A 15,605-nucleotide genomic window follows, 5' to 3' on the forward strand; every position below is an offset into this window, starting at 1 on the left:
TCTGACAAAATATGGAGAGTCCTGAAGTGGTATAATGGATAGAGTGCTAGACCAGGAGTCAGGAGGACCTGAGGTGAAATCTGGCCTAATACACTTACTGTCTGTGTAACCCTAGGCAAGTCACTTAACCCAGCCTCAGTTTTCTCATCTGTAAAATGATCTGGAAAAGGAAAAGGCAAACCACTCCAGTGTCTATGCCAAGAGAACCTCCCCAAAAAGGGATCACAACGAGTCAGACATTGACATGACTGAACAACTGAACAATAACAATTTATGCAAAGGCACTAGATAGTGCAATTAGATGATATTTAATGAGAATAAATCAAATCTAATACTTAAATTTAAAAAATCTTAACAAGTACAGAATGGGGGAGGTACAGTTAGACAACAGTTATTATGAAAAAGTCTAAGTGCTTATTGGACAGTAAGCTTAATAAAATAAAAACGGAACTTAGTGACTACAAAGAATTTGATTTTAACCTCCATTAAGTGAATTATAGAGTCTAGAGTAAAGTAAGTCAGAGTTAATTTCATGCTACCCTCTTTAGACCACATCTGGGGAATAATATTTCTGGACCCAAAGGATACTGATCATGTAGAATTTATTCAGAGAGGTGGAGACAGAATAATGGGACTTGAAGCAATGCAGTATAAAGTTTGGTTGAAGAACCTGGAAATATTTACTTGGTAAAGAGAAAAAAATTTGTGTGTGTGTATGTGTGTGTGTATATACATATGGCAACTACAAATATTTGTCGGATTTTTGTGTATTAAATTAGAATTGTATAGTTTGTTTCATGGAGAATTATGAAAAGTGGTGAAATATGAAGAGCATATTTGTTCAAAAAAATTAAGTTTTCCTAATTGAGCTTTCTAAAAGTAGAAAGGGGTGTTTTAAGGGATTGTAGATTATATATTTTTAAAGGTCTTCAAAACAGAAGTTTCATTATCTCCACTTAGGGATTATTAGAGGATTCCTATTCAGGTATTTGTTAGAGTAGATTAGGATGTTTTTACTACTATCACTACTACTATTAAGGTTAATATTACTAATTTTCTTTCATATGGTACTTTATTCTTTAAAAATTGCTTTTCTCAAAACAGTCCCAGAAATTACATAGTTATGATCCCCATAAGGCAAATGGTGTGCCTATGGTTCTATGGCTAGAGTGAATACATGAAAAAACAAATGAATGAACAGTTGAACAAATAATGAATGAATAAATAGAATATTAAGCACTAATTATATTCCATAAAATATGCTAAACACTGCAACTACAAAAACAGTAACATATATAGTCCTTTCTCTAAAGAAGCTTACATTCAGGTTTAAAATAATACATTTAGGCAAGTTATGTCCAGGGAGGAGTAGTTTGTTATGGAAATTTATAGAGGTGGTGAGTGAAGTCTTAACAGAATAGATTTACATATCTTTTCCACTAGCAATGGCAGTTTTAAATTGATTACGTTTCCAGAATTGTAGTTATGGGGTCCCGGTGAGATAATGCAAGAATGCAAGCTCTTCTTGGACAATGTAAATTTCTGAATGGAGAAAGTGTTTTGTTTTGTTTTTCTTATTTTTATGTCCCCGGTGCCTACTACATTGCCTGCCACTTAGTAGGTATTTAGTAAATGCTTATTAAATTGTATTGAATAATATCTGTAAAGTGCCTTTCAAATCATAAAGTACTACATAAATATCTTCTATAATTAATGATTAGAGGCAGCATTCTAGAATCTCCATGTACTTTAAAGATAGATAATTTTTTTCACTAGCAATGTCTATGTTTTATATTGAGTTGGTGTTGATTTTGTACTGGCAGTATGCATTTTGAGCTTATTTGCAATTGGGCGTGTGCCACCCAGAAGTCACTTTTGAGTTAGTGAGTGTTAGGGCTCTGAATATGTAATCAGTCCTGCTTTTAATGTCTGATGTTTTACATGGTTATTATTTCTCTTGTTTTTTTATGATATTCATATTGATTATGAACGTAATAGAACTTAAAATGACAAAATAAATTGATAAAACTGGATTTAACAACTCACTCATGAATGCATTATGTACAAAATTAAAAATTAGAAGTACTAAAAGAAATTATGCACATGTATATGTTTTATGAATCAATGAGCTATTGTGTCTTAGGATATTTTATCCAATTGAATGTGTAATTTTCCCACTTGTGTATGACACTGGAAATAATTAATATCTCTCTGTAACTGGATGGCCATGGGCCAAATGGATAGCATTTCAATTTGCAGGCTTACTACATACTGTGCTTATTACATATCTTTATCCTCTAAGGAATCTTCAGAATTCTAGGAACTATATATATAGTTAGGGCTGAGGTTGTAGGTTTATATTAGAGGAAGTCTAGAAGATATTTTGACCATGGAACATTTAATCTATGGATTTCAGTATCCTGGAAGCCTAGAGGCAAGCTTTGAGCAACTCTTTGAGTATATTCACATGACACTGAAATCCTCTTTCATTCTGTTTTTGTGAACTCCCTGTAGGAATTTTGGAAACCTCATAAAACTACTTCCCCAACTCTGATTTCTAGTTTCCCATGACACTTCTATGGGCCTTCTAGCCCAATGTCTATTAAGGTTAACCCAGGATTATTTTTCCCACACAGGAAAATCCTTCCAAAGAATTGGCTAATAAGATCAACAGATTAATGGCATTATTTATATAGAAATGAAAGAGCAAAACTTTCATGAGCTATCTTAGTGAAGCCAGAGAAACTGAGAGGTAAAGAGGGAGAGTATTCGACACACATATATGCACAGAACTCAAAACTCTACTAGACCAGTCTTCTTCTCTTCCATGTGCTATATTACCTATAGATAGACACTTTATTTATTTATTTATTTTTAGAAAAATTTTCCATGGTTACATGATTCATGTTTTTAATTTCCCCTTCACCCCCTCAAACTCACCCCCCCTCATAGCTAATGCACATTTCTACTGGTTTTAAAATGTGTCATCAATCAAGACTTATTTACACATTATTGATAGTTGCACTGGTGTGGTCCTTTCGGGTCTACATCCCCAATCATATCTTCATCAACCCAAGTGTCCAAGCAGTTGTTTTTCTTCTATGTTTCCTCTCCTGCACTTCTTCCTCTGAATGTGGGTAACGTTCTTTTCCATAAATCCCTCAGAATTGTCCTGGGTCATTGCATTGCTGCTAATACAGAAGTCCATTACATTCTATTTTACCACAATGTATCAGTCTCTGTGTACAATGTTCTTCTGACTCTGCTCCTTTCACTCTGCATCAATTCCTGGAGGTCTTTCCAGTTCACATGTAATTCTTCCAGTTTATTATTCCTTTGAGCACAATAGTATTCCATCACCAACATATATCACAATTTGTTCAGCAATTCCCCAACTGAAGGGCATACCCTTGCTTTCCAGTTTTTTGCCACCACAAAGAGTGCAGCTATAAATACTTTTTTGTAAGTCTGTTTATCTATGATTTCTTTGGGGTACAGACCCAACAATGGTATGGCTGGATCAAAGGGCAGGCATTTTTTTATCGCTCTTTGGGCATAAATCCAAATTGCCATCCAGAATGGTTGGATCAGTTCACAACTCCACCAGCAATGCATTAATGTCCCAATTTGGCCACATCCCCTCCAACATTCATTACTCTCCCCTGCTATCATTTTAGCCAATCTGCTAGTTGTGAGGTGATACCTCAGAGTTGTTTTGATTTGCATTTCTCTAATTATTAGAGATTTAGAACACTTTCTCATATGCTTATTGATACTTTTGATTTCTTTATCTGAAAATTGCCTTTTCATGTTTTGATGACCACCGTTTATAGTATAGCTTAATATCTGGTACTGCTAGGCCCTTTCCTTCATGGTTTTTTTTTCATTATTTCCCTTCATATTCTTGATCTTGCAATCTTATAGACCTCTCATAATAAACATCTCAAAAAACTCATTATCTTTTCCCTTTAATGGACCTCTCTTCCTAATTTCCACATTTCGGTTAATAGCACCACCATCTTTCCAGTCTCTCTGATCCACAACTGGAACATCCTTTTTTAACTCCTGACTCCTCCCCCTTTTCCTCTCCTTGCCTCAATCCAGTGATTTGCAAAGTCTTATTTAGTGAACTTCCTCAATATTTCTCTTCTAGCCCTTTTTCACTCCCAAGATCTTCACTTTAACTCAGGCTCTAATTATCTAATTATCTCAACTATTAAAATAGCCTCCTAATTTCCCTTGCCTCCTTTCTGCCTTTTCTATTCTACAAAGTTCTACAAAGTTATCAAATTCATCTTCCTCATGCTCAGATCTAACCACATAATTCTCCTTTTCAAGAAGCTTTACTGACTCCCTATTATCTATAGAATGAAATATAAAAATCTATTTGTCACAATATGTTTCTATCCTATCTTCTTATAATTCATGTTTTTTTCCACATCATGAACTTAGTATTAAAAAAACTTACCTAATTGCATATGATATTACATTTTCCTCCTCTGTGTCTAAACAGAGTTTATTAGTATGCCTAGAATATTCTCCTTCAGTTTCATCTTTGGAATCTCTAGTTTTGTTAAGTTTTAGTCTAGGAGATATAAGTTCTTTTCTGATGTTTCCAGCTCTCACTGGTCCCTCTCTAGTAACTCTAAAATCAATTTATTATTCATCATTTTTATATTTTGTATTTTATTATCTCTCTAAATGTCATTTTCCTTCCACTAAAATATAAGTTTCATGAAGGAAAGGACTATTTTGGTCACATGTCCTTGACATTTAGCATGTTACCTTAATAAATACTTGTTCCATGTCATTCTGCTGATCTGCAATAAGATCATTTGAATTTCTTGTTGTTGGACCAGAAATATCAAGAGGTATACAGCACTTTGTCTTGCCATGTTCTTCTGAGAGACCTATAATCCTTAGTTTGTCTTTGCATGTCCTCTGTTTAAGATGCATATACTTTGCTTGGATAGAGAGCATATTTTCTTTTAAGATCATTGTTTTCTGTTTCTCTTTATCTAGATCATCCTTTACTTATATGTGTTTACATTCCTATCCATTATTATCTCTTTTATTTCTTTAGTAATATTTGTTATCACAAATTCCATTTTAAAAATTTTGACCATAATTTTTACTAGAGAGGCTATAAATTCTTTTTCAGATTTATTTTTATTTTAATAAAATTCCACATATATTTCCCAAAGTTATATGATCGAAATTGTCTCCCTCCATGCTTCCCTTCCCCCTCCTGGAGCTATGTAGGCCATAAATTCTGCTCCCATAATTCCCGTTTTCCTTTTCAACCACTCAGAGACAGCATGTTGTGGGTCCATGTTCTCCCCAGATTCCAAAAGACCCACTGTCTCATCAAGTGTTGAATCATTTTCTTTTGATTTCCTGTGTTTATTTGTACATGACCAAATGAATTTACCACATATAGAAGGCATATTACCTTCTGCTATTATTGTTTTCCCTGTTGATTTATCTGCTTACATTCAATATATTTAAGTTTCTCCTTACTCAAATTTTTGATAATTTAAAGTCCTCCCCTACCTTTCCCTTTTTTCTCATATTGATCACATTCTGACTCCTTCTCCTTTATGGTTTCCTTGGGGTTTGAATCTCAAAATGTTTCAGTCCTCTCCCACATGGGGCAATTTATGATATATCTGCCCACATTTCTGTCTCAACTGACTTTTGGAGGTGGGGCCAGAATTTTTCCTAGCTGGAATCTGGGGTCTTTCAGGATTTGTGAAGTGCTAAATAACTTCCCTTAACCGCCATGTACACCCACATACACAGAGTATCTTGTCCTGTTACCTCAATACCTCAGTTCTGTCATCTGGCAGTCCCTTGCTACTTTAGATGATTTTTGTAAGTTTTGACAATGCCCTGAGAGAAGGGAGGTTTAGTGTAGTATAATATTGAGTTCTATTTCAAGTCCACACATTCATTCTGCTCCTTTCCTTTGGTTTCTTGCTTTTCTGTAGAGTTCTTTTGCAGCACAGAATGTTATCACTGCAGTCCTTACTTTCAGTGCTCCAGGAAGTTTTAGCAGCCATAGCCACATGTCCCAAGCAAGCCAAGCTCAGGATCTCCAGAACCCTGGAGAAATGTCTTTTTTTTTTTACAGGAAATAGAATCATACTTTAATAAAGATCAAGAAAAATCTTGGCCCATGTTAAAGAATAAAAGGGTGAAGGAAAGGGACAAGATGCTATTATTGGGCATAAATCTTACAAAATATATAAATCTATGTTTTTCTACAGTAACAAAACCCTAAAACTTTTAAGTACAGCTATATACAAACCATAAGAATATTCTTTCCCATGCAAATGGATTTCAGGCAAGATGTTGAGTTGGAGAGGGAGTTGGAAGGAAAGGGACAATGGGAGGAAATTCTGGGTGTGAGGTTTAGTTTTATTTCAAGTCCTTGAGTCATCTAGTACAGCATAACTGCTAGTGCTTAGTAGAGGAGAGGGTACTGATTGGGCTCAGGTTCAATGTTAGTCAATTCACTTTTAAAAAATTTGTATTATGAGTGTTTTAGTCTATAGAGTAACCAAAGTTGTTTTTATCCTTGGCATATAATTTCTCTTTTGGAGAGGTCTGAGAAGTCAGGGGAATCAAAGAAAGTATCTAGTCCTCTATATTGTTTGCCACATGACTGAGAAGTCCAACATGCAGTACTTTGGGCAGGATGGGCAAAGTAGGAAAAAAGATAATGTACCAAACTTTGTATAATGAAGAAGCATAAAGTCTATGAGCTCTTGGTTATAGTAGATAGCCAAGGTAAACTACTTGCACAGTTGAGTGAATAAAAGGAAATTAAAATCTTTTAAAAATAAAGTTCTCTTACCAGTCCCACAAGAGTTGGCTAAAAAATTTTTCCAGAATCTAAAGGTTGCTTTGATTTAACCATTTTGAAATGTCTACTGAATTGTATTGCTCAGTCTGGATCATTAAACATATATGAAGGCATTTCATGAGCCCTGAAGATATAAAGAAAGGTAAAATTAGTGCCTGCTTTCAAGAAATTCACATTATAATGGGCAAAGGTGAGTAAGGCAAGACTTTCATCAAACTGATTTTAAATACAGGTACCAATAATTAGTAGGGGTATAATTAAAAATTGTATTGGAACTGGAATCAGACAAGATGGTCTTAGGCTTGAATCCTGTTTCTGTTACTTATTCTCTGTGAAATTTAAGTCACATTATCTTTCTGGGCTTCACTTTCCTAATATACAAGATTATAAGATTGTAACCATTGAGCTCTAAAAATCCCAGAAAGTGTACTAGGAAATCCATAGAACACCACAGAAAAGTTTATATAATAATACTTCCTACCTGTGTGAGTTTGGGAAATGTCTTTGGACTCTTTAGGCCTTGACTCTGAAAAACAAGGAGGTTGAAACAGATGGCCATTAGTTTTCTTGCATCTATAAAGCCATAAACAAATATGGGGTTTAGTTTACTTATGAACAAAAAAAAATAGGATGGGGCTGGTAGGAGAGCTAGATAACATCTAAGGTACCATCAAAATTTAAACCTACTAACTCATTATCATGTGTGACATCACACACAGAGTTAAAAATGCGGTTTTAAGTACAATAGAAATGCCATCAAGAAAATCTTACATTCAACATTCTATTAAAATCCAGTAATCTTAGCTTTTCTATGCAGATAAATTAGAGTATCCAAAGTTGTTCTAAGAAAGCTATATATAATTTTTATTACACTATAATTTTTACTTGTAACAGAATTTTGAGTCTCTTTCATTTTTTTGAAATCAGAAATAGCTCATTTATCTGGTGATACAAATTAAGTGCTTCATTATTTCTTGGTAGCTTCATGCTTATAAGATGTAAGGGCCATTGAGCTTTTAAAAAAGTAGTCTAATAAGCTGTACAATAGTTCCACTTTCTGTGTTCAAAATAATTCAATAACTTAATGCACTTGAAGGGACTATTTTTTGACCATACCAATTTAATCTATTTCTAAATGAAATTTCATAATTTGGTGCTAGTCAGATATCACTATCAAAATTCTTTAAAATAATCTTTTTTCTAAATCCCTTTTTCCTTTTGATTTTATCCAAACAGGTCATTGAAGTAATACAGGCTGTTCTGCTGGCTGAAGTTCAACAATATATGAAAACCTTAAGAAAGATATCCATCAGCAGTCCACTGCTGTCCATGGTAGACAATAGAAATGGAGAGACGGAGACACTGCCAAAGAATGAACAGTCAGAACAGCTAGAGTTACAATGCATTAAAAACATTTCTCTGCAAAGTAAGTGCAAAATTTATTGGCATATTCTTACATCGGAACTTTTCTACTACTTAGAACATGTTGAGAATATGAGTTCATAATATATCATTTTGGTAAGACTCGAGCCAAGTGCCCTGTTTCTGACCTATCCTGCTATCAATTTTCTCTTACAATTGTCAAGGTTTTAAAGACTTCCAAATTCCATTATTATCTTCCATCATTAAATATTTTCAAGAAGAAATAGTGTATTATTTCTCAATTTTGAGTAAAATGCATAAAACTAAAAATTTCAGTGTGATCTAAAACAATGTTTTTTATTTAACAGACACAATTATTTTTTCCCTATTGATAATTTTATTCTCATTACAGGGAGCACTAAAATAAATTGCTTCAATTCTATATCTTAATAAGGACCCTGTATGCTGTTTCTCTCTTTTTTAGCAGTAATAATAAGATTTGGAGATTAATCCAGTTTTATAGTTAGATCATTCTATTTTACTACAGAGTTTATCATCATAACTTTTTTATCCTTTCTTTTTTTTTAACCCTTAACTTCTGTGTATTGGCTCCTAGGTGGAAGAGTTGTAAGGGTGGGCAATGGGGGTCAAGTGACTTGCCCAGGGTCACACAGCTGGGAAGTGTCTGAGGCTGGACTTGAACTTAGGACCTCCCATCTCTAGGCCTGACTCTCAGTCCACTGAGCTACCCAGCTGCCCCATCATCATAACTTTTTGATGGTGCTAATGTTTATGGTTGGACTAGAGTGAAAATGAATTTATGTTTTAGAATGATATCCATTCCTTTAATCCCATTAGCTTAGTCTTGTAAATAAAGTGACCTAAATTTTACTTTCCATCTTATTAGTAAGGCTTCACAAAAGGAGCTAATTTACAATCTGATCAAGTGTGTGTGTCTGTCATGAAAATTTGTTACCCACATCCTTGTTTCCAATATGTGGAAATGGTCAACACCACTTGCCATGAATAAAAAAAAAATACCAATCATTTTATCTGTAACTCAGAAGGATGCTATAGTACTAAAAATATTAAACCTTTGTACAAGTATCACATAAGGAAGTATATAATACTTTCTTTTGATGAGAATATTGCATTATTGAGCAATTTTGTTAGTTATGATAAATATGGTTAAGTATAAGAGACTGAGGCTCAGTACTTTGGTGCAGTGAGATCTTCAGAATCTAGGAATGTCTAGACTCTGAAACTGCATTTATATTGCTTCACCTAGGTATTTGGGACATTCTGAATTAATTCCCAGTAACCAAACTGTTTTATATAGCTCATGATGCTAATTTAAAGTGAAAAATATAGTTACCAAGCATTGGAATATTCATTTTGACTGCTAATTCTGTCTCCTTCCTCCCCAAAAAACCTATTATTGGTAATAAAAGGTGGTTTGGGGAGCACAGAATAAGAGCAAAAAGAGGCATGGTGACCATGTTAACATGTGCTTAGAGCACTAAATATGGATTAAGAAGATGTGAGTTTCAATTCAGCCTTGAATTCTTCCTCGGTTTATGATTCTAGCAAGTTATTTAATTTCTGAGTACTACATTTCTCAGCTTTGCAATGGGCATAATAAAAGTACATACTTTGCAGATTTGTTTGGAGATAATATGTATAACATTTTGAAACAGTAAAGTGCTAAATAAATGTGAGTTGTTACTATTGATAAATTATTGGACTTCAGATAGAAAATACACCCAGACAAGTCACTATCCCATATATCTAATGTTTGTCAGACTAACGTGAAGATGGATAATGCGATTGCTTTCGTGCTGCACTATAAACTCATTTTCTGTAGAGGCACTGAAAACATTTTTGGGACAACTTAAGTAGCAGATACGATGATGGGAATAATATAGGGTTCACCTTTTTACACTGGTTTCAACTGTTTATATATATTTGAGATCTTTACAATATATGCAATTTGAAGGTTTTGTACATTATATATGACAACTTTATAAACATGTTTTTAAGTTGTAGACTAATGGTTTTGCCTATGATGGTGCTTTGGTGCTAGTACAGTTAATTTCTTGAATTCTCAAGAATATTGTAAGAGTTTTATTTATAATATAGTTATCTGTTATATTTATGAATAACAGTGAGTTTCTGGTGTTTAATTCAAACCTCTTGATTTTATGTTTGCAGGTATCTATTAGGTGCTAAATTTTCATAGGCTTTGGTGTTTTGTTGCATTTTTTTTTACCATTTCCTCATAAAATTATCAATAACAAGTCTAAACATCTTAAAGATGGAATTTAAAAATTTTCCTAGCAATGACAAGTGAGTAGTAAAGGTGGGATTTAAACTCAGTTCCTCCCTGTCATTCTACCTCCAGGAGAGGCATTTTAATCCTAAAGAGTAAACATATTTAAGTTGCAGCTAGGTGACTCAGTAGATAGAGTGCCAGAGTCCAGAGGACCTGACTTCAAATCTGAAGTCATATACTTCCTAGTTGTGTGATCCTGGGCAAGTCACCTAACTCCAACTGCCTAGCCCTTACCACTCTTCCACCTTAGAACCAATCCTTGTGTCAATTCTAAGGGTTTTAGAAAGAAAAAAATGAATAAACTCTTTGGAGGACATGCTGGAGAGTAGAATTCTTGTGGGATACATTTATTATAGATAACTTTTTCTTTCTAGGCAGATTTTTTGCCTTCTCAGGGGTTGATTGTCTATCTCTATTTTGATGTCTACATAGCTCATTAAGCAATTGGGCCTCTAGGTTGGTGTCCTTGGGTCTGACTTAATAAGGATGAAACCTTAAGGTCACATTGCCTTCCATTCTGTTCATAGTTCTTCTTCAAAGAACAGTTCCCCTGGCTTCATAAGATTCAGCCATACTAAGGCTTTGTCCACTATTGCCTTACTTCTCTGAGGCTTTTTCTGAGGTATGTTCTCATCCACTCAACTGTTAAGTAATCCTAAAGTTTACAGGGATAGGAGATTAGAGGATACAGCATTTTACTGAGGAAGGGAAATTTGAAAAAGAATTTAAAACAGGTTTATATGTTTATGTTGTGTGTGTGCTGACATATAGGTAAAAATAAGATTCTCTAATAAGATTAATTTTAACATTGCATGTGCATGCTTTTTAAAATGTATAATTAAAATTATGATATTGAATATTGGATTTGAAGTAGTCAAAAGCACATATTTGAGTCTTATCTCTGATGCTTCCTATATGATCTTGCTTGAGTCAAGCTCAGAATCTCATTTTTCTCATCTGTTAAAAAATACAGATGAAATAACTTACTTTAAAGTACTTTATAATCATAAAAACATTATAAAAGATAACTATTATTGTTAGCTATATATCTTGGAACAAGTCACAGTTTCTTCCAAAGTAAAATGGAGTAATAATAGCACTTTTCTTGCAAGGTTATAAGAATCAAATGGTAAAAGTGCTTAGCACAGTGCCTGACACATAGTAGTCACTTAATCAATACTTATTCTTAATAAACAAATTTATTTATTATTTAGATATTTTATTCAAGACAATTACTGTTTTAATAAAAAATATTTAATAAATAATAAATTCTGTCTTCTAGCATTAGAAACTTTTTCAATTACTTTTTAATTTTTAAATTTTTTAAAAAACCCTTACTTTCTATCTTGGAGTCAATACTGTGTATTGGCTCCAAGGCAGAAGAGTGGTAAGGGCTAGGCAATGGGGGTCAAGTGATTTGCCCAGGGTCACACAGCTGGGAGGTGTCTGAGGCCAGATATGAACCTAGGGTCTCCCATCTCTAGGCCTGGCTCTCAATCCACTGAGCCGCCCAGCTGCCCCCATTTTTCAATTATTTTAAACTATGGTAGATGTGTAATAGCAAAAAGGAAAGTCACAGGGAAAAATTTTAAAGTACTAATTATGCTTTTTATCTCTTTGGGAAGACTCTAGTATATTAACTCCAACTTTAAAAATCTATCCACTGAGGAAACTAACAATTTCTTTTGAGAAAGACATTTAGACTTCCAATGAAATGATATACTTGCATAACTGGCAAAGTACGTGTTTATTCAGGTATTCTATAGAAGAAGAATAAGGAGAGATCATATTTTAAAAATGTTATCTTCTGTTTCCTAGACACGGAGATGGATTTTCTGTTTCCAGTTTTACTTTTGTCATAGATTTGCCCAAGTAGAGTAGGGTGACCAAATATATTATTTCACCACATATCCGTACAAGATCATGATAATGGTTATTCTGTTACAGTGACCTTTTCTCATTCTTAGTTGTATTATCCTATTGCTAATCTATAATCACATTTTTCTTCTGTTAGTTAATTGAGTGAATGAAAAAAATGAAATAAATTTTTTCTATAGTTAAAGCACTAAGATAAAAATAAAAGATACCAATAGGAAAATAAAGTAATCCCTTATCTCAAGGAGTTTAAATTTTAATAGAGGGAGCCCTCAGATGTAGGGGACTGATGCCTAAGAAGGGAGGGGCTATTCCAGCTTGGGAAAATCTTAGGGAAGGTGAATAAAGCCAAAGGAGAAGCTTCCCAGTTGTGATGGCAGTACTGATTTTTGATTACATATTGATTAATTACTTCCTTGTAATGTATTCAGTTTCTGAGTTGTGTGGAAGAGAGCAGGGAAAGGTTCTATTCTAGAGTGTGTTGGAACTAGCTCAAATTGACTCATGAGAACCAATTGTTAAATTTTCAGTGTATGCCATGGAAATTGGAAAACACTAGAAATCAGGGCTTGATTTATTATTTTTTATTGTTTAGATTTAAGAAATTAATGGAGCAAATGTTTAAAATACAGATCAAACTTAAAAACACAGACTAAACAAAAAATGATTTTTAAACATTTCCTGCCATGCTCTTAATTTCAAAGAACTTTAATTTTATAACAGTAATGATACCAATATAACACTTTTCACTATTATAATACTTTATAGTATTTTAAACATTTGTATATTATCTTGCTTATTCCTTATTGCAATCTGTAGTGTGAGCATGATTATTCCCTGGGATGCTGGTTTGCTTTTGGTCACAGTGCTAGAAAAGTAGAGCCAGAACTACAACCCAAGTTTTGTGATTCTTTTACAGTGTTCTTTTAATTTTACTATCCCAATAATTCAGTCTACCAAAACAGAAATAGGGTGAAAGATAGGTAGCATGTTCAAAGTTTGACCCAAAGAGTCTATATATCACAGAGAAATAGTGTTTGACTTCTACCTTTACCTACCTAGCTAATAAATACCTACCTAATAAATAACCACAGCCAAAGTATACAAAGGACAGGTAAGTGGTACAGGGGAGAGAGTGCTGGACCTGGCATTAGGACAACTGAAGACTCATTTTCCATTCAAATCTGGCTTCAGACACTTACTGGCTGTGTGACGTTGAACAGGTCACTTAACTCCACTTGCCTCAGTTTCTTTATCTGTAAAATGAACTGGAGAAAGAAATAGAAAACCTCTCCAGCATCTTTGCAAAGAAAACCCCAAATGAAGAGTCAGACAAGATTGTAATGACTGAGCATCAACAAAAAAGAATATAAGCTGTTGATTTTTATTTTGTGCACTAATCAACTCAGACTCCATTTTTTTTAGCGTGTTGTTAGATGTGAAATTTTGTCCCATAGATTTAGAGCTAGAGAGGATCTTAGAGATCATCTACTCCAACCTGTTCATTTTATAGTTTTAATTCAGTTCAATGCATATTTACTAAGTATCTACTGTGTACCATGTATTAATCTTAAAGATAAAATACAGGTAATGAGAGAAAAATCATAGTCCCTGACCTCAAAGGTGAAGAAACTAAATCACAGAGAGGTTAAATAATTCTGGAAGGCTTCACAAATTCTTAAAAATAAATGAGTGGGGGGGCAGCTGGGTAGCTCAGTGGATTGAGAGCCAGGCCTAGAGATGGGAGGACCTAGGTTCAAATCTGGCCTCAGACACTTCCCAGCTGTGTGACCCTGGGCAAGTCACTTGACCCCCATTGCCCACCCTTACCACTCTTCTGCCTTGGAGCCAATACACAGTATTGACTCCAAGATGGAAGGTAAGGGTTTTAAAAAAAACAAACAAACAAATAAATAAATAAATAAACAAATAAATAAATAAATGAGTGTAATCAATTACAACAGACTAGGTAGTTAGGTATTGTAGGACAATATTATAATCTTATAGTCAGGGCACATTTGGGATTTATAAATTATAAAATATATTAATTTTACATTCAAATGTTTTCTTTTAAAAAATGGCATTTGTACGGCCCTTTAATGTTTGAAGTACACGTGTGTACATAAGTTTTATGTTTTTGTATATGTGTGTTCTTGTTTGAGATTCTCAATATCCATGGGAAAGCTGATATTTAAATGATTTGTTTATAGTAAACAACTAGGAAGTATTGGAAATAGAATTTGAATCAAGGTGTCCCTCACTCCAAGCTTAATTCTCTCAAAGACAGACTCAACACTTTTCCATATCACCTCCCTCATATGTTCATTTGAAATACATCTCTCCTAATAGCTATATTTTTGTAGCTATTGTCATATTTATATTATTATTTTATGTTTAAGCTGTGAGGTTATTTTTTTGCCAAATGAAGCTATTTTTTAAAATAATGGCTACATTGCTGTCATTTATAAATCCTTTCTTACACTGAATTGGGAGATTAAGTTTAGTTTACAATAATGTTTAGGGCTAAGATTTACTGTATGTGAAAACTGTAATGGTTTTCGTTTTTAAATGCATTTGGAAGTTATCCCCCTCCACAATTTTTTTTTCTCAAGCTGTTTGGAATCCGTTTAAGGAAGTGCTCTAAAATCTTCCATTAAATAAATTGGTCTTGGTAGAAATGGAGACTTTGCAGATAAAACTGTCACCTTGGAATTATTGGTTGAATTTAAATTTCAAGTTAAACTGTATTGGAGTGAAGATGATGTATCAAATAGGGGTATTGCAAATAATCTTTTTTATTGTATACAAAGTTTTCAAAGACTTTTATCTACAAAATGAACTGATGACCAAATGCCTTTTTTAAAATGGTGAAACAAACCTCTACATTTGTAGTAAATCAATAGAAAACATCTATTCACTAGAAAAAGTCCTGCGGCCTTCTCTGGCAGAAGGTCTCAGGGCAGACTTCCTCTGCCTGCTGGGCTTTTCAGAAGGAAATCTGTCTGGTTCTGCAAAGCATTTTACACATAGTTGAATACCTTGCTGGGGAAACCCTTCTGTGACTGTCTTTTTCTATAGTAAATGAGTCTTCCCCCACCCTCTGTGAGGTCTCCCTGCCTGATTAAGAAAGGCCAGAGAGTTGATCTTTATGGCCATAGAAGTTTTTCC

The 15,605-nt window shown here is 33.9% G+C and overlaps 1 protein-coding gene across 1 annotated transcript in view; it reads left to right on the forward strand.

The window, feature by feature from the left end:
* LOC123234096 (WD repeat-containing protein 72-like) overlaps positions 1-15,605 on the forward strand; it is a 154,667-nt gene that overhangs the window by 89,600 nt on the left and 49,462 nt on the right. The window contains exon 5 of the mRNA XM_044660043.1: positions 8,105-8,294. Coding sequence (XP_044515978.1) covers positions 8,105-8,294 — 190 coding nt within the window. The remainder of the gene's footprint in view (positions 1-8,104; positions 8,295-15,605) is intronic.

The sequence above is a fragment of the Gracilinanus agilis genome, chromosome 2 (assembly GCF_016433145.1).
Source record: "Gracilinanus agilis isolate LMUSP501 chromosome 2, AgileGrace, whole genome shotgun sequence".
NCBI classification, from domain to species: Eukaryota; Metazoa; Chordata; class Mammalia; order Didelphimorphia; family Didelphidae; genus Gracilinanus; species Gracilinanus agilis.